The sequence below is a fragment of the Spermophilus citellus genome, assembly GCF_964194105.1.
Source record: "Spermophilus citellus genome assembly, chromosome: 1".
NCBI classification, from domain to species: domain Eukaryota; kingdom Metazoa; phylum Chordata; class Mammalia; order Rodentia; family Sciuridae; genus Spermophilus; species Spermophilus citellus.
In genome coordinates, this window is record NC_138182.1 from 24,134,773 (window position 1) to 24,157,791 (window position 23,019).

Genomic DNA, 23,019 nt, shown 5'->3' on the forward strand with positions numbered 1-23,019 from the left:
CAGTTTTTGTAGTGACTGGGGGGGAAGTCAAATTAAATAGAAAACAGAATGGGAGATGGGAAAGAGATGATAATGTTAATTTTTAGGTTTAGTCATATGACACTGCTGAAATTGGCCTTTTTTTTCTCTTTTGGCAGTGCTAAAGATTGGACCCAGGGCCTCACATGTGCTCTATCACTGAGCTATATCCCCCAGCTACATTTTGATGTTCAAAACCAATAATTTCATGACTTTTTTTAAAGTTTGATGGACAAAGTTTGGAGCTGATGCAGTTTTTTTAAGAAAGAATTCAGAAGCATCAGGAGAACGAGTTAAAGAAATGAAAATTTCAAAAACAATGGGATATTATTCATATTCAATCAGATAAGGTTTTTATGTTATTTGGCTCATTTTTTAACAAATGCATCCTAAACATCATACATAAAACCATGAGAAAAACAGCAAATTCCAATATTGGGCATACCATAAAAATACTAGGCCAGTAGTTCTCAAAACTGTCTTAAGTCATTAAAAATGAGGAAAGTCTGAGGAACTTCCACAGCCAAAGGTACAAAAGGAGACATAACTATACAGAAACAAAAGAGTATATTAGGTTAAAAACCTAAGACAATATAAATTATGAACTTCAGTTAAAAACAGTGTTCAGTACTGGTTTATTAATTCCAACAAATGTACTATAATAATGCCAGATATTACTAAAAGGGGAAACTGGATGCAGGGCACATGGCAATTCTCTGGATTATATTTTCAGTTTTTTGTTACATATCTAAAACAACCATAAGAGTATGATAATACATACTTTAATCGTAAGGGTCCGGCGGAGTGTCGGAGAAAGAGACCACACAAGAGACTGGCTCCATGCAATTGGCAAAAGGGGATTTATTGGGGATCCATTCCAGTGCGCTGGGGCCCCGTGCTCACTCAAGAAGGGAGAGCAGCCTGGAGCCCAGAGCAGAGGTCAAGCAGAGCTTAAGTACACTTTCTGGAGAGGGCGGTGGGCTTTGCATACATCAGAACAAATCATCATGAGGCGCGGGAAAATTGAACAACAACTCTGATACATGATTAGCACATTCATTGGCAGGAACAGGTCGGGCGGGAGTGATTGGTCATTCCTAAGCGGGTTACACATTCAAACTGATTGGTTCGGGCCCTGTGACAAACTGCACAGGTCCCTAGGCTAAAAGGCCAGTAGGGCATTGTCTTAACTATCTCAGGAATCTGGGTGTAGCAGAAGAACTTTGCGATGCCCGGGACTTTTACATTTTAATTTTGCAGTTTAGAATCAGCTTAGAAATTTTACCCTTACATAATAAGGTTTAATTAAGAAAACGGTAATCACCCATTGACCCAAAACCCAGCTTACTGGTCAAAACTGTTACAGCCTCCTTTGGTAGTTCCCTCCCTATATGACCACTTTTCTAAACTTGATTTTCATTTCTTTGCATTTTTTATTACCCTAAGCAATATATAGTACTGTTGAAATTAAGTTGGCATACTATTTATTTCTACAACTTCCTCTTTTGCCTCATCATGTTTCAGAGTTCAGTCTTTTTTTACTAGCATATAACATTCCATCTTGTTAGCGATCCAATGTATTCATTCTTTGATAGACGTTCTGCATTTCTTGCTTCTATCCACACTATAGTTACTACACTTTTGTCCACCTATCAAAATTTCTATTAAGTCATACACTTAGGAGTAGAATTCTAGGGTTTAGAATTGTAAAATCTTCAATTTTAACAGATTTTGCATAATTGCTTTCAGAGTGGTTCTAAACTACCAGCAGGTGCGTTCAGACATGTAGAGGGAGTAACAACTCTAGAAAAGACTTACTTATAAACCAGGTAGCTTTTTGTTTTTAAGTACTACGATTGGACCCAGAGCCGGTTTACCACTAAGCTACATCCCCAGTTCTTTTTCTTTCTTATTTTGACACAGGATCTTACTAAATTGCTGAGGTTGTCATCAGACTCACGATCCTCCTGCCTCAGCCTCCCCAGACGCTGGGATTACAGCCGAACGCCACCGCGCCCGGCCAGGTAATATTTTTGCTTCACTATAAAAATGGGTTTGGGGTCCACGTAATCATTTCAGCAACAAACCAACATCAACTACTAGCACTTTATAACGTTCTGACGCCGCTAATCTCGACACAGCCTAGCCGGGGAGATTCTGACACACAGCTCCCTTCCGACGTAAGCGTGACGCGGCGACGGACGTCCCCACGCTCGGGACGACGCGACTTGTTTGACGCCCTTGAAGGCCCCTTTCCGGGCTGCCTAACGCGACACAAGTGTCAGCTTGTGTTAACTGAATGCCTCTTGTTTGTGTAAGGAGAAAATATTCCCACATAGTCTCCTTGTTCTCAGGGCCAATTCGCTTCCCTAGAAGAGCCTCTTTCGGCTGGCTTTTTCTTCAGGCAGCGCCGCGGGCAGCCCGCAGGCCCTTGTGTTGCGCGCGCAGCGACACCGCCTCCTTCTTTTCGGCCGGAACCGCCATCTTTCAGGTAGGGACTGCGCGTGGCTCCCGGGGCCCTGCGTTCCTTAGGCTCTAATTGTGACTCTGCAGCCTCAGATGAAATGCACTCGGATACTAGAGAGTCTGTTTTCCCAATCTGGGGCGCACTGTCCTGGGTGGTTGGGTCTGTGTCCTGCCAGAACGGGAGCAGCATGCTCCGTGTTAGGGCCTGGGCAGTGGGGAGAGGACCCGACCTGCGGTGCGGTGGCCCTGAGCTGCTACGGTTAGAAAGACGAAGCCGACTCATTGGGGACGAAGTGAGTTAATCTGGCAAGGATTCAGCCTCTCATATCTCTGTGATTTCGGTCGCGGAGTCCTGGGCCCTCGTAGGCTGTGCGGGGCCGCGTGGCCTGATGCTTTTCTAACTCCTTTCAGTGTAACGTGGACGGGTAGGCACTTCCGGGTCTTAAGAATGGGTTTAAAACAAGTCTTGGATTTGATCTCCAGTGAGCCTAAATGTCTGAATTTCTGGCTTCGTGGTTGGATAACGAAGTGGCTGCCCGCCGAGTCAAATCTGGTTAACGAGTCTCAGATCACTCTTGGATTGTGCGTGAATTGATAGCCTATTGCTTTTAGTTTTGGCTCGGGATTGCGAGTGGATGAAGGGAATATATGTTAAGGTTGCCTTTCCAGTGCTCATATATCAAGAGGGGAAGATGTGTGTTGAGTGAAGGCATTGCAGAACAGCAATATGTCCGATTTAGGAGTTTAGGGGTGAGTTTTAATAATTATTTAGCAAACTGCTGGCTTCACCCCACATAGTGATCCTAGTTGGCGAATTTGATACCATTGTAGACTTCAGGCATCATTGGTTTGCATGGGTAAGGTATCGTTTTGGAAAACTGGTTCAGTTTTGTGTGTGTTAGGTGTAGGCATAAAATAGATGCCAGGAAAATGAGTTTAGAGAAGAACTTACTGATTTTGACTGGTGGCTCCACAGTCCTTTTATCTAGAGAGGCTCATCCCTAGTTTATGAACTTAATTCAAGTTTACAAGTTTATACAGATGTAGAGATTTGATTATTATAACAATTGCTTAGTTGCCTTTTTGTAAAAATTGAAGGATGCATCTATTAAAACAGTAGTTTGGCAAGTTAGGTGAGACATTTTTGGCTCTGCCACACAATTTTTATAAAAAAAGGTGCTTTGACACTTGTTTAGGATTAAAGAGTGTATATTAAGAGACTGATACATTCTTAGACTGCTGTCAACAGATTAAAGTCTTCCTTTATAATTGGCCTTGTGGGTAGGGGTTATTGCCCTGGATGGCCCAGTGATCAAAAACGTGTTTTGGCCCTTGAGGGAGCCCAGGAAAGGTTCAAATCTGAATGTTTATAGGTGAATTTTTAGATGGTAAAGTAGCTTCCAGTTCAGTTATGCTGAATTGCTTAGTGCTCTGTAAACATTACTTCAATGAATTATAAAAGTGTTTTTAAAAAGAGGGACGAGAAAAAGGATCTTTTGTCTACTGTATAAAAATATATGGTTGAGTTTTATTGGGTTCTCCAATAAATTATCCTTTAGACAATAATTTCCAATGCTCTTGGCATTTGTTCTAGCATGGATTGTACAGATAAAGGGAGGTACAAGACCTTTTAATGTTTTTATAAACTGTTGGAAAAAAGTAGTGATTGTTCATCTTATTTTTTTAGACTGTTCCCTAATTTGAAATTATAGGATTTTTGTTGGTAAAGGGGAAATGCTAATTTTCAAATATCTGACTAATTTTATGCTTTCTTCTTTTAGTAATTCGCCAAAATGACGAACACAAAGGGAAAGAGGCGAGGAACCCGATATATGTTCTCCAGGCCTTTTAGAAAACATGGTAAGTTTGTTTATTGAAGCCAAGCTTATACATTTAGATTTTTATTAGTATTGTGGTTCATAAATAGCATATTTTAAAAATATGGCATATTTTGTAATAGATAAATAAAAAGTATGAATTTTATGTAGTTTCATAACTAAATATCTATGCAGGATTAAAACTTTGGAGAGAAGGTGTATAGTAGACTGATATTTTTGCTTTCAGGAGAAATTTTCAAAAATAGTATGATATTTTTATTTTAGACTTGTCTTGAGACTGACTACTGAAATTTTTTTGCAGGAGTTGTTCCTTTGGCCACATATATGCGAATCTACAAGAAGGGTGATATTGTAGACATCAAGGTAAATTATAAAATTAAGGAATAACACTATAGATGTTAGAAAAGTTGGAATTAATGTAGTGCTGGGTTTTAGGTACCAGTATTTATTACATCTATTGGATCCTTTTGCTCTGAATTTTATGGGAGGAAATCTGCTTGAGTTCATAAGAGTAAAGAACAGGTTTTGGGGGGGGGTATTGGGGATTGAACTCAGTGGCACTTAGTTGCTTGGTGCCTCGCTTTTTGCTGAGGCTGGCTTTGAACTTGGGATCCTTCTGAGCTGCTGGGATTACAGGTGTGTGGCACAGTGCCTGGCCAAACTGGTTTTTTGTTTTTTTTTTTTTTTTTTTTGGTTTTTTTTTGTTTTGTTTTTTGTATTTAAGTATTTTGTAGTAGATGAACACAGTACCTTTATTTTTATGTGGTGCTGAGGGGATCGGATCGGACCCAGTGCCTCACGTGTGCAAGGCAAGAGCTCTACCAATTGAGCTATAACCCCAACCCTGGACTGAGTGTTTATATCAAAGTGAAAAGGAATGCCTTAGTATAAAATTTATTAAAATGGAGATTATTGTTTTTATGGAAACTCCAGTGAGAACTGTATTCTTTTGTGATCAGTATTTAAATATGTTCTGGCTCTTGAGCTTAATGATGATTGTCTTTTTGATTGCTTGAAGCAATGTGAAAAACACATTTCACCGGCTCTGAAAGCTCAAGATGCCATTTAAAGGAAATTTTACGACATCTTATATACTTCAGTAAAAAATTAAAGTTTAAGAGTAAGGAGGAGTTGGCTGGAATAACATTTGTCTCCTATCTTATCCAGGGAATGGGTACTGTTCAAAAAGGAATGCCCCACAAATGTTATCATGGCAAAACTGGGAGAGTCTACAATGTTACCCAGCATGCTGTTGGCATTGTTGTGAATAAGCAAGTTAAGTAAGTAATGAATGGTATAGTACTTTGTGATTAAGTCATATTCATATACCCCCACCCCTTTCACTTTGCCAATTGGACTTATGTCTTTATTGGTCATTCAAGAGGGGCAAAGGAAGTATCCTCTTAAAACTCAGGCAGACTGAGTGTCTGTCATGTAACCTGTCAGAGGAAACAAATTGAAATAGATTTCCTGGAAGGTCCTACACAATCTGGTATGAAGCCGTTCTAGTTTTATAACATAAGAAGTTTATTAAGTTTTAAATTATACTAGTGATTTGATTTTGGTTCAACTAGTGGTTCAGAGGCTGTCACCTCATCACAACAGCTTCAAAGTAGGGGTGGTTAGAGGAAAAAGAATACCAGTAAAGGAAGGAGAATAAGGTGAGGGAAATGGGGTAGAAAATGAGCAGGGCACCTGGGACTGATTGGAGTAAATCGAAATTCAATACATACAACTTTAATGTACTAATAAAAGAAAACAAAAGGATTGTTTACTTCAAGGCCTCTTCCAAGTAGATCAATAATTGAAAAACTAATCAAGCCATCATAACCTTGTTGGTTTATTCGGAGTAAAAGATTCATGATTTATCTAATAAGTAGAATTGTCAAAACCATTTTCTGCATTGCTGTTGTGTTTTAGATGAAACACTTATGAGAATTTCTGCTCTCACCAGGGGCAAGATTCTTGCCAAGAGAATTAATGTGCGTATTGAGCATATTAAGCACTCTAAGAGCCGAGACAGCTTCCTGAAACGTGTGAAGGAAAATGATCAGAAAAAGAAGGAAGCCAAAGAGAAAGGTACCTGGGTTCAGCTGAAGCGCCAGGTGAGAGCTTGACTTGGCAGGGTTTATTGGTATTAATTTTGGGGAACTATTAAAACTGTTGCTCAGATATTTTTTATTGGAGTTTAAGAATTGAATGTATATTTAAAGTTTATTTTCTCTTTTCCCCTTCAATAGCCTGCCCCACCCAGAGAAGCACATTTTGTGAGAACAAATGGAAAGGAGCCTGAACTGCTGGAACCTATTCCCTATGAATTCATGGCATAATAAATGTAAAAAAAAAATTAAAGGCCCGTGGACTACAAAAATGATTTTTTTAAATTGAGCAGAAGTGTGTATTTAATTGTGTTCCAGTTTGTTTGTGTTGTTTCTCTGCCGTTCAAATTTAGTATTTTTATTGCGGAATAATGTGAAGTGACTTATGGTGGTTGCATCAAGTATATACTCAATTGATTAAGAAATGGCCAAAGATTATTTATGAAATTTAGTTGCTTGGTCTCTAAATTACCTTGAAGAAAGATACACAAAATAAGTGAAAGGAAAACTGTGTAATTACAGTTAAGCTTAGGAAAAGTTGATTGGTTATAATAGCTTGATTTTAAGGATTATGAATTTACCTTTGAAGCCAACTTCCTTAAAAAAAATAGTACCCTGTTCTTTGGGTGTTACTAGTTCTGAATCGCTTTGAACAATAGTGTAAAAACATTTGTCTTTCTCCTACTGTAACAAAATAATACAGACTTTACTAATTTTGTAAACAAATTTTTTCAGAGTTTTGGAGACTGGGAAGTCCAAGTCCAGATGCTGACAGGTTTTGTGTTTAAGGGCCTGGTCTGCACTTAGGTTTTCTTTTTTTTTTTTTTTTTCCTCTTGGTCTGCACTTGAAGTTGGTTTCTTTTTGCTGTTATTCTCCTGGGGGGACAAGTCCAGAAGAGAAAAATTAGTAGCCAGTGGGGTTGGGCTAGTTTCTCTAGCCATTGTATTCAGGAGAGGAAAGTCTAGGCTCTTTTCCTAGGATTTCCCAAGGACTTCACCTCTTGTGAAGGAGTTTCAGCATGAATTTCAGAAGAGACCCCATTAAACGACAGCATTATTCAGTTTATCCAACTTAACTATATTTACCTGGGTTTGTGCGTTTTTACTCCATTAGTCTTCATCCTTGAAATATTGGTATTCCTGAATTGTTTTTTCTTGGCCCCAGTCTGTTTTATTTCTGACTAGGTTTGCCACATGTTTCTAGTTCTGCTAATGTAGTTTGTACTTAACTGTGTTTGTAGCTGCTTTTAATTTTATTCCATTATGATCTGGTGGGATGCAGGGTGTTATTTGTAACTGCTTTTAAGTAGTGTTCTGTACATGCTTCCGGACTTGACCATCTTCCTTTTTGTAGCCTATTTAGCAAATGCTGTGGTTGTAGAAAAGAGCCTAATTAGTGGCCTATAGTTTTCTCTCGTGATAGGATAGGAAATAGGTACTGCTTTTGTCTAAGCAGACCTGGATTTGGATCTCTCTGAATGCTTAGCATAATAGCTATTAACTGTCCTGGAACGGGGGAATTCACTTTCTAGAGGGTTGCCATTAAGTGGATGATTATTGTATTTGAAATTCATTTTTCACCACCACTTCCAAAAGCAACAAAACTTGGATCAACTGGAGTTCTTGTCTTACATTTTCTGATGGGTCTTAGTGGGCTACTGTGCACCAAATTGAAGTCAGCTTAAATTTACAAGTCCCCCACTTTGTATATTAAAATTGAATATCTTTCATACCTATTTATTTCTGTCCCTGTTCATCTAGTCATTCTTCCATCAGCTACCAAGTTCAGAAGTTACTGTTATATGCTGCAAATTACTTGACCTGTGTGACTCGGTTCCCTTTTTTGTAAAGGGAATAATTTATAATGCACTCAACATGCTCTTACATTCAGTAACTGCCAGCCTTTTATTATCTGCATATTCATATTTTTCACTGCAACTGAGAAGTATAGTTTTTAAGGATGCACATGATCCCCCACCCCTTTTTATATATTAGGATTAAGTACTATATGAAGTTGAAATTTTTATTTTATTTTTTTTTAGCTAGCAATACTGGGATCCTATACCGTGAACCTCATCCCCAGCTCTTTCTAGTTTTTTTTTTAATATTCAGTGGGACACTTAAAGGGCTCATGACAGCCACCTTAATGATGGGTTTGAGAAGGGATTACCATGTTTTATTCATTAAAAAAAATGACTCGGGAGAATATAATACAGCAGTTGCTCTGTCAGGAACTGGCATACTGGGACTTTAACACTTTAACCAATGATCCTTATGCTAGAGTACCCCTGAACTATATAAAATGGAGGTTGATGATTCTGATAGGTAGGGTGAATTGGTGGTCTTTCTAAATTCTTTAGGTTACAATTCAAGGAGTTCCATGTAGAAACCCTCACACTACCATATGTCTAATCCTTTGTAACAGTTCCTACTAAATTGTTTTCCTATAAATTTCCAGTTATAATTTTTCTACTTTATGCCTTTTATCTCTTAAGAAAAACTTGTTTTTTCAAGTTCCTTTGCACATGTGCTTGCCTTCTCCTTGCTTCAGTGGTGAATTCCTGCTTGTTAAATATAGCTTAAGTGTTATAGGGGTTAGCATCCCTGATGCAAGAAGAGGAATGAACAAAGTACTTGGGATCAGAGAAAGACTAGCTCTTAAAGGCTCCCACAACATTATTCCCATGTTAGAGGTTTTGCTACTTACCTTCCCTTTGCCTTGGTTAAATTCTGTCATTCAACTTTGCATTCTTAGTTCCTAGCACATTGCATATTCAATAAATGCTCTTTGAATTAGAGGAGTAATAGGAAACACTATTTTAAAAAATGAATAGGTATTTTAATTCTAATTTCTGTGTATTTAATTTTATTTACATATGGATTTAAGAAAACAAGCGTTTCCCTAAATTTTGAGGTTCAGGTAAATACTTGCTTCATGAGTAATTGGGATTATTCAGTCACCTGTGTTATGTGGAAGCATCAGGAGACAAATTACTTTGTTCATTGCCCAGTGAATCATGTTACTCTCACTTAGAGGTTCTTTATGTCCTTAAGGGCTATGATTCTGTTTTACCACAATCTCATGAAAAGAAGTATAATTGTGACTTTTCAAAAAGGAAATGAGGGCTGGGAATGTAGCTCAGTTTCAACGCTTGGACCCTGGGTTCAATCCCTAGTACTATACAACAAAAGGGAAATGGAATGTAATACCTCAGTTCAAGAGGGCTGGTGGAGCTGGATGTGGAAGAAGAAAGGATCATTTGGGCACATTCAGAAAATAAGAATTTGTTTATGTACAGCACCACTATTTTTAAAACATCAGTGGAAATGCTATGAATTTGTGTTAGTTTTTAGTGTTTTTTAATTAAACGGTTTCTCACAGCACAAGATTTAAAAATATGTGTACCTTATAGATTCTTGATTGGTTTTGATAAATTGATTTCATAAAGTGTTGTACAGAGTGCATTCAATCTTCAGTGCATGAAAATGCTTGTCTCATCACTCATAAAGCATTGATTATTATAGACTTTGCTAATTTGGTTGGAGAAAATGTGACATTTCTTTATTACTGGGTTTGGCTTTTTGAACACTTTCCTGGTTTCATTTTATCTGCTCTTTGCAAGCTTTCTTAGATCTTTCTGACCTCTCTCAATATTGAATACTTTTATATTCTGGGTGGTATTCAGCCTCATTGTTTGAACAGTGATGCTGCCCTACAAAACACTGCATCTTCTGGCTGTGGCAGCCTCTTTGACTTGTACAACATTCTGCCCCAAAGGATGATTCAATTACACTTATAGCCTTCTTGCTGTGCCTTTGCTATGCCAAGCACATTTTTGCTTCAGAGGTTTTGTACTTGGACGTTTCCTCTGTAGGGAATGCTTCTTCATAGGTCCCATTGGTTTCATCCTAGTATTCAGCCTTTGCTCAGATTTTATCAAGTCTGTCTCTCTGTATCCTATATATTATTTTCTATCCCTTGTTATCCTTATAGTACTTACCATAACCCAATATATGTTTTGTTGGGAAAGGGGTCTGAGTTTTTATGAGATTATAGATACTTTTAGCACATTAGGGAATATTTACTGGTACCTACTCTACTGGGGAAGAAGGGCAGAAGAACAACAGCATAGAGCACCATTTTTTAAAAATGTATTTATTTCTGTAATTTGTTATAAATGACAGTAGAATGCATTTCAATTCATAGTACACATAGAGCACAATTTTTCATGACTGGTTGTTTACAAAGTGAGTCATCATTCTCGTCTGTATACATGTACTTGGTGTAATTATGTCCATCTCATTCCACCATCTTTCCTATCCCCATGCCTCCTCCCTTCCCCCTTCCTCCCCTTTGCCCTATCTGAAGTTCTTCCATTCTTCCCAAGTTCCCCCCAACCATCCCCATTGTGAATCAACATCCACATTACCAGAGAAAACACTCAGCTTTTGGTTTTTTAGGATTGGCTTACTCAGCATAATATTCTCCAACTCTATCCACTTAACTTGCAAGTGCCATGATTTTGTTCTTTTTTTAATGCTGAGTAATAGTCCATTGTGTATATATACCACATTTTTCTTTATCCATCTACTAAAGGGTATCTGGGTTGGTTCTACAGTTTAGCTATTGCGAATTGTGCTGCTATAAACTGTGATGTGGCTGCTTCCCTGTAGTATGCTGTTTTTAAGTTCTTTGGGTATAAACGGAGAAGTGGGATAGCTAGGTCAAATGGTTGTTCCATTCCAAGTTTTTTTCCATACTGCTTTCCAGATTGACTGCACCAGTTTATAGTTCCATGAGCAATGTATGAGTGTGCCTTTTCCCCACATCCTCACACTTATTGTTTGTTTGTTTGTTTGTTTTGTACCAGGGATTGAACTCAGGATACTTGACCACTGAGCCACATCCCCAGCCCTATTTTGTATTTTATTTAGAGACGGTGTCTCACTGAGTTGCTTAGTGACTCTAAAGATGCTGAGGCTGGTTTTGAATTCGTGATTCTCCTATCTCAGCCTCTCAAGTTGCTGGGATTACAGGCAGGCACAACGGGTGCCCAGCTGTTTGTATTCTTAATAGCTGCCATTCTGATTGGAGTGAGATAAAATCTTAGAGTACTTTTGATTTGCATTTCTCTAATTGCTAGAGATGTTGAACTTTTTTTTTTGTATATTTGTTGATTGATTGTATATATCATGTTCGAGAAGAATCTGTCAGTTCCTTGGCCCATATACTGATTTGGTTGTTTCTTTTGGTGTTAAGTTTTGTGAGTTGTTGATATATCCTAGAGATAAGTGCTCTATATGATGTGCTTGTGGTAAAAATTTGCTCCCATTCTGTAGGCACTCTATTCACCTCACTGGATTGTTTTTTATCTCAACATTGTAAAAACTATGCTAAGCCCCAGGCTAACATTCTAAATGCAGAAAAATTGAAAGCATTCCTTCTAAAAACTAGAACAAGACAGGGATTCCCTCTTTCACCACTTCTATTTAACATAGTTCTTGAAACTCTAGCCAGAGCAATTCGACGAAGAAATTAAAGGGACACAGATAGGAAAAGAAAAATTCAAACTATCACTATTTGCCGATGATGATTCTATGCGTAGAGGATCCAAAAAATTCCACCAGAAAACTTCTAGAACCTAATAAATGAATTCAACAAAGTAACAGGATGTAAAATCCAAACATAAGCTTGGGAATCAATTTAGTGAAAGAGGGGAAAGACCTCTACAATGAAAACTACAGAATGCTAAAGAAGGAAATTAAAGAAGACCTTAGAAAATGGAAAGATCTCCCTTGTTCTTGGGTAGGCAGAATATGTATTATCAAAAATGACCATACTACCAAAAGTGCTATACAGATTCAATGCAATCCCAATCAAAATTCCAATGACATTCCTCATAGAAAAAGCAGTCATGAAATTCATCTGGAAAAATAAGAGACCCAGAATAGCCAAAGCAATCTTGGCAACGAGAGTGAAGTAGGTGGCATCATCATACGAGACCTTAAACTATACTATTGAGCAATAGTAACAAAAATGGCATGGTATTGGCACCAAAATAGACTTGTAGACCAATGGTACAGAATAGAGAACACAGAGAAAAACCCACATAAATACGGTTATCTCATACTTACTAGACAAAGGAATCCAAAACACATATTGGAGAAAAGATAGCCTCTTAAACAAATGGTGCTGGGAAAACAGGAAATCCATATGCAGCAAAATTGAAATTAAGCCCCTGTCTCTCACCATGCACAAAACTCAAAAGTGAATCAAGGACCTAGGAATTAAACCAGAGGCCCTGCACCTAGTAGAAGAAAAAGTAGTCCCAAATCTTCATCTTGTCGGAGTTGGCTCTGCCTGCCTTAAATAAGACTCTTAAAGCACAATAAATAAAAATCAAGAATCAATAAATGGGATTGATTCAAACTGAAAGGTTCTTCTTAGCAAAATAAGACACCATTCTTAAGGAGGTGACAATATAGGAGGGACAGAAAGACATGAATACTTATACAAAACAAGCCAGAAGTTATGGGGGAGTGTAAAGGGGAATGGAAATGGGGAGTCAGTGTCCACAAGGCTCTTGTTTTTGTCCTCTTCTTGATAACTCATTCCTGTCTTCATTGACTTAAGCCAATCTACCACGCGGCCTGCGCAGTGGTTTCATTAATGAGGTTCTGGCATTCAGTTAGTTAGAAGAGATCAAAATAAAACACACAGACAGTACCTTATTTTAATGCTAGGTCCGAGACGGCTCGGTCTCCCTGTTTCCCTGCCTCCAGCCGCTCAGCAGGGCAGCGAGGATTACTCTGGCCTAGCAGGAGAGAGAGAGAGCGAACACGCCGGGGAGTAGCCTTTTATTTGGGGGGACAAGAGATTCAGGGGAGAATTCCATCCAATGAAGGTTGAGGGGGGGCTGCACTCCAAGGTCAGGGTCAGTGATTGGGTCTCCAGGGTCAGTGGTTACGCACACCCCCACACGGATGGGCTCTCTCATCAGGAAAGGGTCGGGATAACTCCGACACAGCCAGAGTGCCTCAGGCCCTTAACGGGAGTCACCCAATCACGTGTCAGAATGGCTCCCCACAAGCCAACAGACTCAGAAAACTAGCAAATCAACCAAGCAGTCTCCTGTGCTTTCCTGGTCTCTTTCCTAACTAAATTTCCTGGTTGCCAGCGACAAATTTGGTTTCCACCTCCACCACTCTGAAGCAACTGTATTCTCAGAACTTGTTAGTTAAAAAACTTGGAGATCTTTTTCCAGTTTAATCTGCAGCTCCCTAATATTAAACCAGACCAACAAATTTTCCTTTTCTACCAGAGGATTCTATCATCTTTATTCAGGTTCTTCTACCCATTTGGCACATCCTTGATGTTCCACATTTGCTACTGTCTTCCTTCTCTATAAGTTCTTTCCAGGTGATCTAAGCCAGTGGTTCTCAAAGTATAGTCCCCTACCTAGCTGCACAGCATTATCTGGGTATACTTGATAAAAGTGCAGATGGAGGGCTGGTGAAGTTGTTCAGTGCCACAGTGCTTGCCTGCATGCCAGAGGCCCTGGATTCAATCCCCAGCACAGAAGGTGGGAGGGAGCAGATCTACCCCTACTGAATTTGAAATTCTGGGGATAGGGCCCAGCATGGCAATATAATAAGCTCTCTGGCTAATTAAGTAACATGCTTAAGTTTGAGAACCACCTATCTTTGTCTTTAACTTTCTCTGATACACTCAAGACTTGAGTAACAGAGCTCACATTTGCTGAAGCTTACACTCTCTCTTGACCAGCCCCTGTGGATGTCCTACAAATATTATACAATTAATTTAGAAGGTTGTGTAAAAGGAAAGATGAATTAAAAATCTGAGATTTGAGCAATGTGTGTTTATGTGTGCTGACAAAATTATGTGTCTGCCTTGAAATGCAAGTTTTTAAAATAATGAGCAACCACCACAAATTATGAATTTTTAAGTTTACCTCTTACTAGACAATTCCCTTTTGCTAAGAAAAATATTCTAACTATAAAACTTCTCACCTATTTTTTTTTAAGCCTGTTAGAGCCATGACACTAAATGAGACTGCATAGCCCCTTGAAATATTGAATTCTGTCTCTCTATCTGGCCTGGTATCTTCTGAGGTCTTCTGTTTTTGTTCAGTTGAACCCAATCCCAAACTTATATTCTTTGAAGTTTTCCTCTATTGTGGCAAAAACAAAGAAACAGGTTTAGGGGCTGGGGATGTGGCTTAAGCAGTAGCTCGCCTGGCATGCGTGCAGCCTGGGTTTGATCCTCAGCACCACATACAAATAAAGATGTTGTGTCCGCCGAAAACTAAAAAATAAATATTAAAAAATCCCCCCTCCCCCCAATCTCTCTCTTAAAAAAAAAGGTTCATATCTCTTCCATATTCCCACTAGTATAGCATTAACAATTTCTCTGTATTGGGATAGAAAAATGCTAAAATATTATAATGCAATTCCTAAAATTTAGTGATAGAATTGCTAAAATACAAACAAGGTGGACTTATTCTTTTCTGAGCACAAGAATAATAATTTGAAACTGGGTTTACTTGCAATGAGTGTTTATGCCATATTTCTCCATTCCCAGCCCTACTTAAGGGGAGAAAATTGTATTATGCATGCAAAAAACTCAGCACAAAAATCTATTAGGTTCCTAGTTTTTCATTACAATAGGCAGAATCTGCAGCTGTTATGCTAAGGTGGAAAATATGTATAGAGAAATGAATAAACAACTGAGCTTCTGTATTGTGTTTCTTTCCAAATAGTGAAAAGTGTGTGGTGAGGGAGCACCGGACAGACCATCTCATAAGCCATTAATGGAAAGGGCTCAGAGAAATTGCTCTCATACATACTTTTCCATCAAGATTAGAGCTTTATGAAATTATTTGGCTTGGAAAATAAATCCAGTGGGGTCTTTAGTTAGTCTCTGGAAAATGAGGTGATAGCTCAATTCAAGATGCAATTGGATTTTTACTTTTGCTCCACCTGAGCAGGAAAAGAAAATTAATTGCTCATGGGAGATGAGTAAGTAAATTGTTTTAAAATCCTTGAGAAGAGAAACCATATCTGTTCTTTGTAGCTCCTAGCGCTAACACTGTTGCCTGTGAAAAGTCGCCCTTTGCAAGAACATTCAATACCTTTTCAGAGCTTCCTGGTAAACTTCTTAGCATGGTGCATGTTGCGATCCACAGGCTGGCCCCCAATCCTGTGGTCCCCACCATGTCTCTCCTCTATGAGACTACTCATATTTCCTCAAACTTGCCATTTACCTTCTTACCTTTTGCACATACTCTTCACTCAACTTCATATGCCTTTACCCTCCCTCTGAGCCTCCATCTATCAAATACTACTCAGGCTTGGAGATCAGTTGTTCTTTCCCTGTAACTCCCTGATATCTCCCTCATCTCAGATTTGATCTCCCTGTAGCTGTCCTATTGGAGCTTACACCTGATCTGCTTTGTCCTTGCATTTACCTGTCCAGAGTATTCTTCATCCTGCTCTCCACACCAGTGGAAAGGGGCAGATTTACAGTCAGAGGGCTTAGGGTCTCTACTACTAAATGTAGCTTGTCTGAACCCTAATTTAGAAGTTTTTGGGTTTTTTTAACCTGTTACACAGGTTTGATAAAGACTTAAATGTTAAGAATTGAGATAATATTTGAGAATTTTTTTGCTAAATTCAGTAATTTATAAATGATAATTAATTTCACTACAACAGGGATGTCTGTGAAGGCAGGCAGGAGTGTCTGGTACTTTGTATGTTTAATAATATAAAGTTAGCTGTTCTTTGTGTTCTGTACTAGAGCCTTGCAGACAGTAGATTTTCAACAGTTTTGACTATTGTTAAAATAATATAGGGAATTAGTAGAGGACAGAAGCATCATTCCTATTCTGGGGAAAGTACCTCAAAAGCAGAGTCTGAAGCACCAGAAACTCATTATCGATGGATTTAGGATACACGGTAAAGATAGTTGATATTGGGTTATGGATGGTGGGGTGTGCGAAGTTCATGAATTAGAGGAGGACACTTTTTCCCAAGGGCTAGAATTCAAGCTCTTGTTGGACTGGTAAAGAGTTAATAATTTCCCAAGTCTGATGTTATTTGTGTATTACTAAATTCTGACCTTCACACTCATTCTAAACACCCACAGATTTGTGTATTTGAGTCTTTGCCTACGCATTTCTATTATCTTTTAAAAACTACTTCAGCATGCCTGTGTTATAATGGTTGCACCACAATTTTACATAACTCTGGACACAAAGAAATCTAAAATGAAATAGCAGAACACAAGCAGCAACACTTGAGAAATGCTATTTATAATTCTTCATTTCAGTAGTTTATTGTCTCCTCTAAAAGGTCACAGATTATCTGTATTTGTAAATGAAAGGAGGATAGAATAACATTTTGAGTTCTTCTAAGCAAAGGTGCAGGGTAAGTGCGAAATGGAGGATAATTGCCACTGAGCAAAGGATAGTCTTAGGAATCTTCACTGTTGGGTGATCTTAAACTAAAATAATCATTCCAGAGAGGGGATGTAAAGTAGGGAATGAGGAAAACAGATATGCTCAAGATTTAATAAAAAATGACTCATTTTTTTCCCTTGAAAGTTCTGCATTTTCACCCCAGAAAAGTGAAGTGGGTTTGTGGCAGATCCCCTGAGCCGCTACCCAGCAGCCATGCTCTCTTCTATTTCTTAATTTTGAATGGGAGCAGCACTGTGTCCATCCCCAGGGAGTACCCATGATCACCTAAGCTAGTCATGGCAATCCCAACCTTCATGGATCATCTCTTTCTTGATTTCTTTGCTCTGGCCCATGAAATGTAAGGGAAAATCGATTGAGTTCTTGTGAGAATTGTTTTATTTCACAATAAAAGAGACAAAGCAAGATAATCCTTCCCTTTCGGTTTGGGTGAAAACTCAGTGCTGCAGAGCCATCTTGTAAACAGTGCCAGACCCCAGCATGGAATTACCCAACAACTCCTAACAGCTTCACAGTGGCTTCCTAAACAGTTTTTTCTTTTTTAATGCCTCTTCCTCTGTCAGGGAGGAAGGTGCCCTGTTTCAGGTATTTCCTGTTAAACTGAAGTATAATGGAAGAAGATTGCCTTGTGAACAGCCAAAAGTCAGTACAACTTAAATAGGGCCAGTTACCTCAAATGTTTCCTGGGATGCTTCCTCCTGAGAGCAGGTTGCTTACAAATGCAAGGGATGATGATCATAAGTATGACTTCTGTTTTTTCTAGTTCCTACAGTGAAGCCATCATTCATCCATTTATTCATTCAGAAAATCAGCCAATAAACAAACATTTATTGAGGTCCTTGAAAGTCCCAGGTACCACTACATGCTGGGCACTAGCGATAGAAGTAAGCTAGGGTTCTTGCCCTCTACAGACAGACATGAAACAAACATTCCACCAGAAAGTAATGACAATTGTGATCAATGCTGCCAAGGGTGCCCTGAGAGTGAGTAACTAATTGCAAGATAGGGGTGGGGATGGTGGCAGTGATCAGAAAAGACTCTGTAACAAGTAAACTGAATTACCATCTATAGTCTATTTCATGATTATTCAGAATTCTTCAGTTGAAAAATGAGAAGAGCAGTAAAGATGGAAAAGAGGAGACAGCAAGAAACATGGCAGTAGAAATAATAGAATGTGGTGATTAACCCATAATGTGAGAGGTTGAGGTCAAGGACAGCTCCACAGGCCTGCTAGGGCTGCTGGGTGCATGGAGGCACCTTCATCAGTGTGTTCAATTCCAAAAATGGATCCTACTCTCTACTGCTTTCTGTCCTAACTATTGCAAATGCAAATTTGCTGCTGCTTCCATAAAGCTGTGGAGTGCATTTCTTCACCCCTTGAATTTGTGCTGACCTCATGACTTACTTTGGCTGGCAGAAGGCAACAGAAGTGATTTGTTTTACTTTGGAGCCAAGGCTTCAAGAGGTCTTGTCCACTTCCACTCACTCCTTGGAACTTGCCACATGAGAATAAGCCCTCCAAACTGCTGGATATAACACATGTGATTTTGTCACTGCTCCTCCCCCATTATTGCCTTTAGCCAGTTAGTTGTCAGACTTGAGCAATGCAGGAGCACAGTAGCCAGCTCTCTGCCTCTCCCAAGACCAGGAACTCTTCTAGTGCTGCAAAGAGCTCAGCCAAGATCTTCAGAGCCTGGCCTAGATTAAATGACTCACCCACTGACCGTATAGCCTTGTGAGCAATAGCAAGCAGTGATTGTTGTCCTATGCTATTAAATTTTGTGTGGTTTGTCAAGCAGCAAAAACTGATAAAGCCAGGACAGAGCAAGGGAATGAATAGGGTGGGGCTAATAGGCAGTTGGACAGAAGAGTTTGGAAAACAGCAGATCAAAAGCATGAGGTCTTTATTAGGCTCCTGCCTTACTGTGGTGGGCTCCTGAATTCCAAGAACTAGGCTATTTTTCTCTTCTATGTCCTCTTCCTCCCTTTCCCCTGCCCCCTCTCTAAACTCCACCGTGTATCTAGAAGTAAATACTTGAACAATGAAGTAAATCCATGACTCAAGTGCGTAAACAGAATTAATGATGGAGAATTAGTCCAGAACCAGAGCTCTCAGCAGGTGGAATGCTCATTGTTTACCAATGAGTCAATTCAGCCTGCGCCAGCAGGGAAGGGGCTGCCAGGGTTTGGATGCTGAGCTGCAAACGACTGCCCCCAAGGGGACTTCACATGTAAGTGACTGTAGTTATCTCGAGTGATACTTGGAGGGATGGGGGGGCGGGGTGGCTCTTGCCTCCTCCGTCCCTTTTTCCAAAAGAATGTCACACCTTAGCACCTTTTGAAAATAAAAGAGCAGCATTCCACAGGATTCTATCCCTTCCATTGTTGCAGAAATATCCGACCAATTGCGTTTTTCCCTTTTTCTTTCCTCCATTAGCTCTAATCTCAGGTTGACCTACAGAGCTAGTGACCAAAACTGGCCACTGTGGGGCGGAGAGGGCCGCGGAAGTGCCAGATACAGCCTGAAAGCCAGGATGATGGTCTCTATGGCTGGTGGCCGTATTTCCAGGGTTCGCGAGCTCAGAGCGGTGCAGGTTCCCCCTAGCACTGCGCGTCAGACTGCGAAATGGTGCGCACGCCTGCGGTGACGGTCCCTTTGGATCACCCTGCTCCCGCCCCAGCTCGCCGCTACGGGAAGGGGCGGGGAATGGGAGGAGCTGGAGGCGGCCACCGCGCTCCCCCGCAAGCCGAGCGCTTTTAAAGCCGTGGAACTTGACAGCTAGGCTGGCCTCCGCCACTGTCCTGGCGCCCGGCGTTCCCGCGCTCTCTGCTCGCGAGCCGATTCCAGGTGCGGTCGAGGCCGGGACCGCTCGGCTTGCGCGCTTCACTGCCCGACGCGCTCCATGCGGCCACTCAACATGTCGGGGCACTTTCTGCTGGCTCCCATTCCTGAGTGCTCCTCCGACTACCTCCTACCCAAAGACATCAAGCTAGCGGTGTTGGGAGCCGGGCGTGTAGGAAAGAGCGGTGAGTGTGGCGGAGACCTGTGCAGCGACAACTGGAGGTCCTCCAGGGAGGGAGCTTTGGTGGAGGTTGGAGGGCTGGGGACCGGATGAATCTGGCCGTTTTGGTGCTAAGAGGGTCTCCCTTCAGTCCCGGCCCCGTTACGCCCGCCTGCCTCTTCTGGGCGCATACTCCAAGACTTTCGCTGGGGTGGACGCCTGTTTGAGAATGGAATTGTCCCTCCAGTATGTCCCTTCATAAAAGCTGAGGGAGACCAACTTATGGCACCTTCGGTCTTGCAGAACCTTGGGCTTCAGGGAGTGCATGCGGCTCAGAGGCCCGTCGCTGTTGTCTTCTACTCTTTGAATTGATTTTGCCTATTTCCTTTTCAGCAATGATTGTGCGCTTCCTCACCAAGAGATTCATTGGCGACTATGAGCCGAATACAGGTTAAAATAATTTTATAATCAATATTTTTGTGCCTTCATGTTTCTTTTTGCTAATCCGAGTGTGGGAATTTAAAAGCAAACTCTCTTTCCTTCTCTAGGCAAGTTGTATTCACGTCTCGTCTATGTGGAGGGAGACCAGCTATCTCTGCAGATCCAGGACACTCCTGGGGGCATCCAGGTAAAGACTCCCAGGAGCAAAGAGCCCCTGCTAGAACATTCTGGGGTGGGGGATGGAAGTGGGGCCAGGGTGGGGGTGAGGGGAGACCAGCACATAGCTGGTCAGAGGCTGTGCTATTTGTCCCGGTGACATGCTAAAGGTATACATTTAAATGTAAGAGTCTACAAGTGTGGGACTGGGAATTGTAGTGTTGGAAGTCCTCCAAGGTGGGGTTGGTTAGAAGTAGCTTTCTCTTAGCTCCCTGACACTTCTCTCTGCTGCCCTGGCAGACTATCACTACTTAGATGGGTCTTACCAGTTTCAGAGATCAACCATGAAACAATTAAAAAAGCAAACCCAGCCTCAGGCTATAGCTCAGTGGTAAAGAATGTGCTTAGCATGTATGAAGTCCTGGGTTCCATCCCCAGCATCACATAAAACAAAATAAAACAGAAAAACTGGTGGGATTCTGGTGGGAGAGGGTCTTTTGGGCTAGCAAGTTCTCCTGGAGTGCTTCTGTTACTGGCTGTTCCTTCAAGTCAGTAATTGCAATCAGATAACCCCTTGGCCAGTTCTGGAATATAACTTAACTAACAAGTTACTAATTGCTAATCCCTTCTAGGGAGGAGAGGTCTGTGAAAGAACCCAAAGAGAGGAATTTGTTTCTGTAACATTCTCAAGAAGTTGCTTGCTAAAAATATTTTCATAGATTTGGGAATAGATATTTATCTTGGCTTCTTTTCAAAGTTTTGTTTATTATGAATTAGTTCCCTAAAAATTGAGCCATTCTGGTTTGAAGTAATTCTTCAGTCAGCCAGGGTTCACCAGAGATTGCCTGTCAAGCAGAGGGTTTAAAAATATCCCATGGATATCAGCAAATAAAATAAGCCAAGCAGGGAGTTAAAGAATTTGCACTCTCCCTGTCAAAAGTCTCCTTTAGCAGAAGCTGAGTAGAACCTGAAAACTATATTTAGTGTTTTTCTTTTCCCAGTGTTTCTTCAAGGGTTACTTTGATGTTATAGTTGAGCTTGCCTCTCATCGAGGGCTTCCTTGACTGATCTCATTTTGATCTTCCTCAGGCCCAGGACAACCTCAGCCAGGCCATTGATTCTCTATCCAAGTGCGTGCAGTGGGCCGAGGGCTTTCTTCTTGTCTATTCCATCACAGACTATGACAGCTACCAGTCCATCCGGCCCCTTTATCAGCATATCCGGAAGGTTCATCCTGATTCTAAAGCCCCTGTCATCATAGTGGGCAATAAGGGGGACCTTCTGCATGCCCGGCAGGTACAAACGCATGATGGTATTCAGCTAGCCAATGAGCTGGGCAGCCTATTCCTTGAAATTTCCACTAGTGAAAACTATGAAGACGTCTGTGATGTGTTTCAGCATCTTTGCAAAGAAGTGAGCAAGCTGCACAGCCTCAGTGGGGAGCGGAGAAGGGCCTCCATCATTCCCCGGCCACGCTCTCCCAACATGCAGGACCTGAAGAGACGCTTCAAGCAGGCTCTGTCTTCCAAAGTAAAAGCACCCTCCACCTTGGGGTAAAACATCTCAGACAGACTGACGTCCTTTTTATTATGCATTTGTGCAGCTACAAAGACTGGACCTCTCCCTTTTTAATCACACATTCAGAGTTTATTTTTATAAAGACTTTATTGGTTTCCAAGTGTATGTGTGTTACTAAAAATTCAAACTGAATGCCTAGAAGTTGGGTAGTTTTTTTAAATAAAAGATTTTTTTTTAACTGTAACTGCTAGCCACTTTTCCATTAAAGGCAAAATGGCAACATTGCTCCTTATTTTCTAATGTCTTTTTATAGAAATTATACTTGCACCAGAGCCCAGAACTGCTCAATGCTTGCCTTGAGTTTGAACTCTGATTAGTGTCTTTCAGTAGGGAGTGGGTTATGTAGAGGGAGTCTGCTGTGGGTGAAAGAAAGTATGTGGAGGAGGAAAGGGATTTGAATAACTGCAGGATAGCTTTAATTAGGGAACTTTGCCACAGTCATGAAATTGACACTGTGATTTTCACAGGAAGGGGTACATTGTGAGCTGATGCTAAAAAGTTACAAATCATGAATATTATTATTTATTGGTGCAAATACAAGTGCAGTCTTTCTACCCATTAAAAAGAAAAAACAACAGCAATAAAAAAAATCTAGAATTCCTTAAATCAGTAAGTGGGCCTTACCATCCAGGAGTTGACTTGAAATTTTCCTTCCCTTCCTGTCTCCTTGACCCTCTGTTGAATATGGTGGAAATAAGGAGATGATCAAAATATGGTTTCATGAATTATGTATATTGTATCCAAAGAAAATTTTTCTTAAGTTTACAATGCTTAAGGAAATAATGTGAACTAAACTTCCAAGGAACAACTTCCATAGATGAGGTACATTAATCCACAGTGAGTGAGCTCCAAAATTGTTGGAGCTCGTTGCTCGATTAGAATGGGAACAGGCCTGTATGGAAAGAAAAGTCTAATTAAAGTTTGA

At 40.4% G+C, this 23,019-nt stretch overlaps 2 protein-coding genes across 3 annotated transcripts; both read left to right on the top strand.

Annotated features, from left to right (window-relative positions):
- Positions 1 to 2,440: 2,440 nt before the first annotated feature.
- Positions 2,441 to 6,696, top strand: RPL21 (ribosomal protein L21). 2 transcript variants are annotated; one of them, XM_081289971.1, is made up of 6 exons: positions 2,441 to 2,509; positions 4,266 to 4,344; positions 4,624 to 4,685; positions 5,490 to 5,602; positions 6,277 to 6,427; positions 6,563 to 6,696. In XM_081289971.1, the coding sequence occupies exons 2-6, from the start codon at positions 4,278 to 4,280 to the stop codon at positions 6,650 to 6,652; spliced, it is 483 nt and encodes a 160-aa protein (XP_081146097.1). In that variant the 5' UTR covers positions 2,441 to 2,509; positions 4,266 to 4,277; the 3' UTR covers positions 6,653 to 6,696. The 2 variants fall into 2 exon arrangements, with proteins under 2 accessions (XP_081146097.1, XP_081146098.1); XM_081289972.1 differs by lacking the exon at positions 2,441 to 2,509 and adding an exon at positions 2,547 to 2,777.
- A 12,800-nt stretch (positions 6,697 to 19,496) lies between these two features.
- On the top strand, positions 19,497 to 22,314 carry RASL11A (RAS like family 11 member A). Its single transcript, XM_081295798.1, has 4 exons — positions 19,497 to 19,944; positions 20,313 to 20,369; positions 20,468 to 20,547; positions 21,606 to 22,314. The coding sequence occupies exons 1-4, from the start codon at positions 19,821 to 19,823 to the stop codon at positions 22,071 to 22,073; spliced, it is 729 nt and encodes a 242-aa protein (XP_081151924.1). The 5' UTR covers positions 19,497 to 19,820; the 3' UTR covers positions 22,074 to 22,314.
- The last annotated feature ends 705 nt before the right edge of the window (positions 22,315 to 23,019 follow it).

Excerpts from the sequence above, each read along its gene's own strand:
- RPL21 (XM_081289971.1), top strand. The coding sequence starts at position 4,278 with ATGACGAACACAAAGGGAAAGAGGCGAGGAACCCGATATATGTTCTCC. Across the intron at positions 4,345-4,623 it reads CAGGCCTTTTAGAAAACATG|GAGTTGTTCCTTTGGCCACA; the intron begins GTAAGTTTGTTT and ends ATTTTTTTGCAG. Across the intron at positions 5,603-6,276 it reads GTTGTGAATAAGCAAGTTAA|GGGCAAGATTCTTGCCAAGA; the intron begins GTAAGTAATGAA and ends TGCTCTCACCAG.
- RASL11A (XM_081295798.1), top strand. The coding sequence starts at position 19,821 with ATGCGGCCACTCAACATGTCGGGGCACTTTCTGCTGGCTCCCATTCCT. Across the intron at positions 19,945-20,312 it reads CGGGCGTGTAGGAAAGAGCG|CAATGATTGTGCGCTTCCTC; the intron begins GTGAGTGTGGCG and ends TTTCCTTTTCAG. Across the intron at positions 20,548-21,605 it reads ACACTCCTGGGGGCATCCAG|GCCCAGGACAACCTCAGCCA; the intron begins GTAAAGACTCCC and ends GATCTTCCTCAG.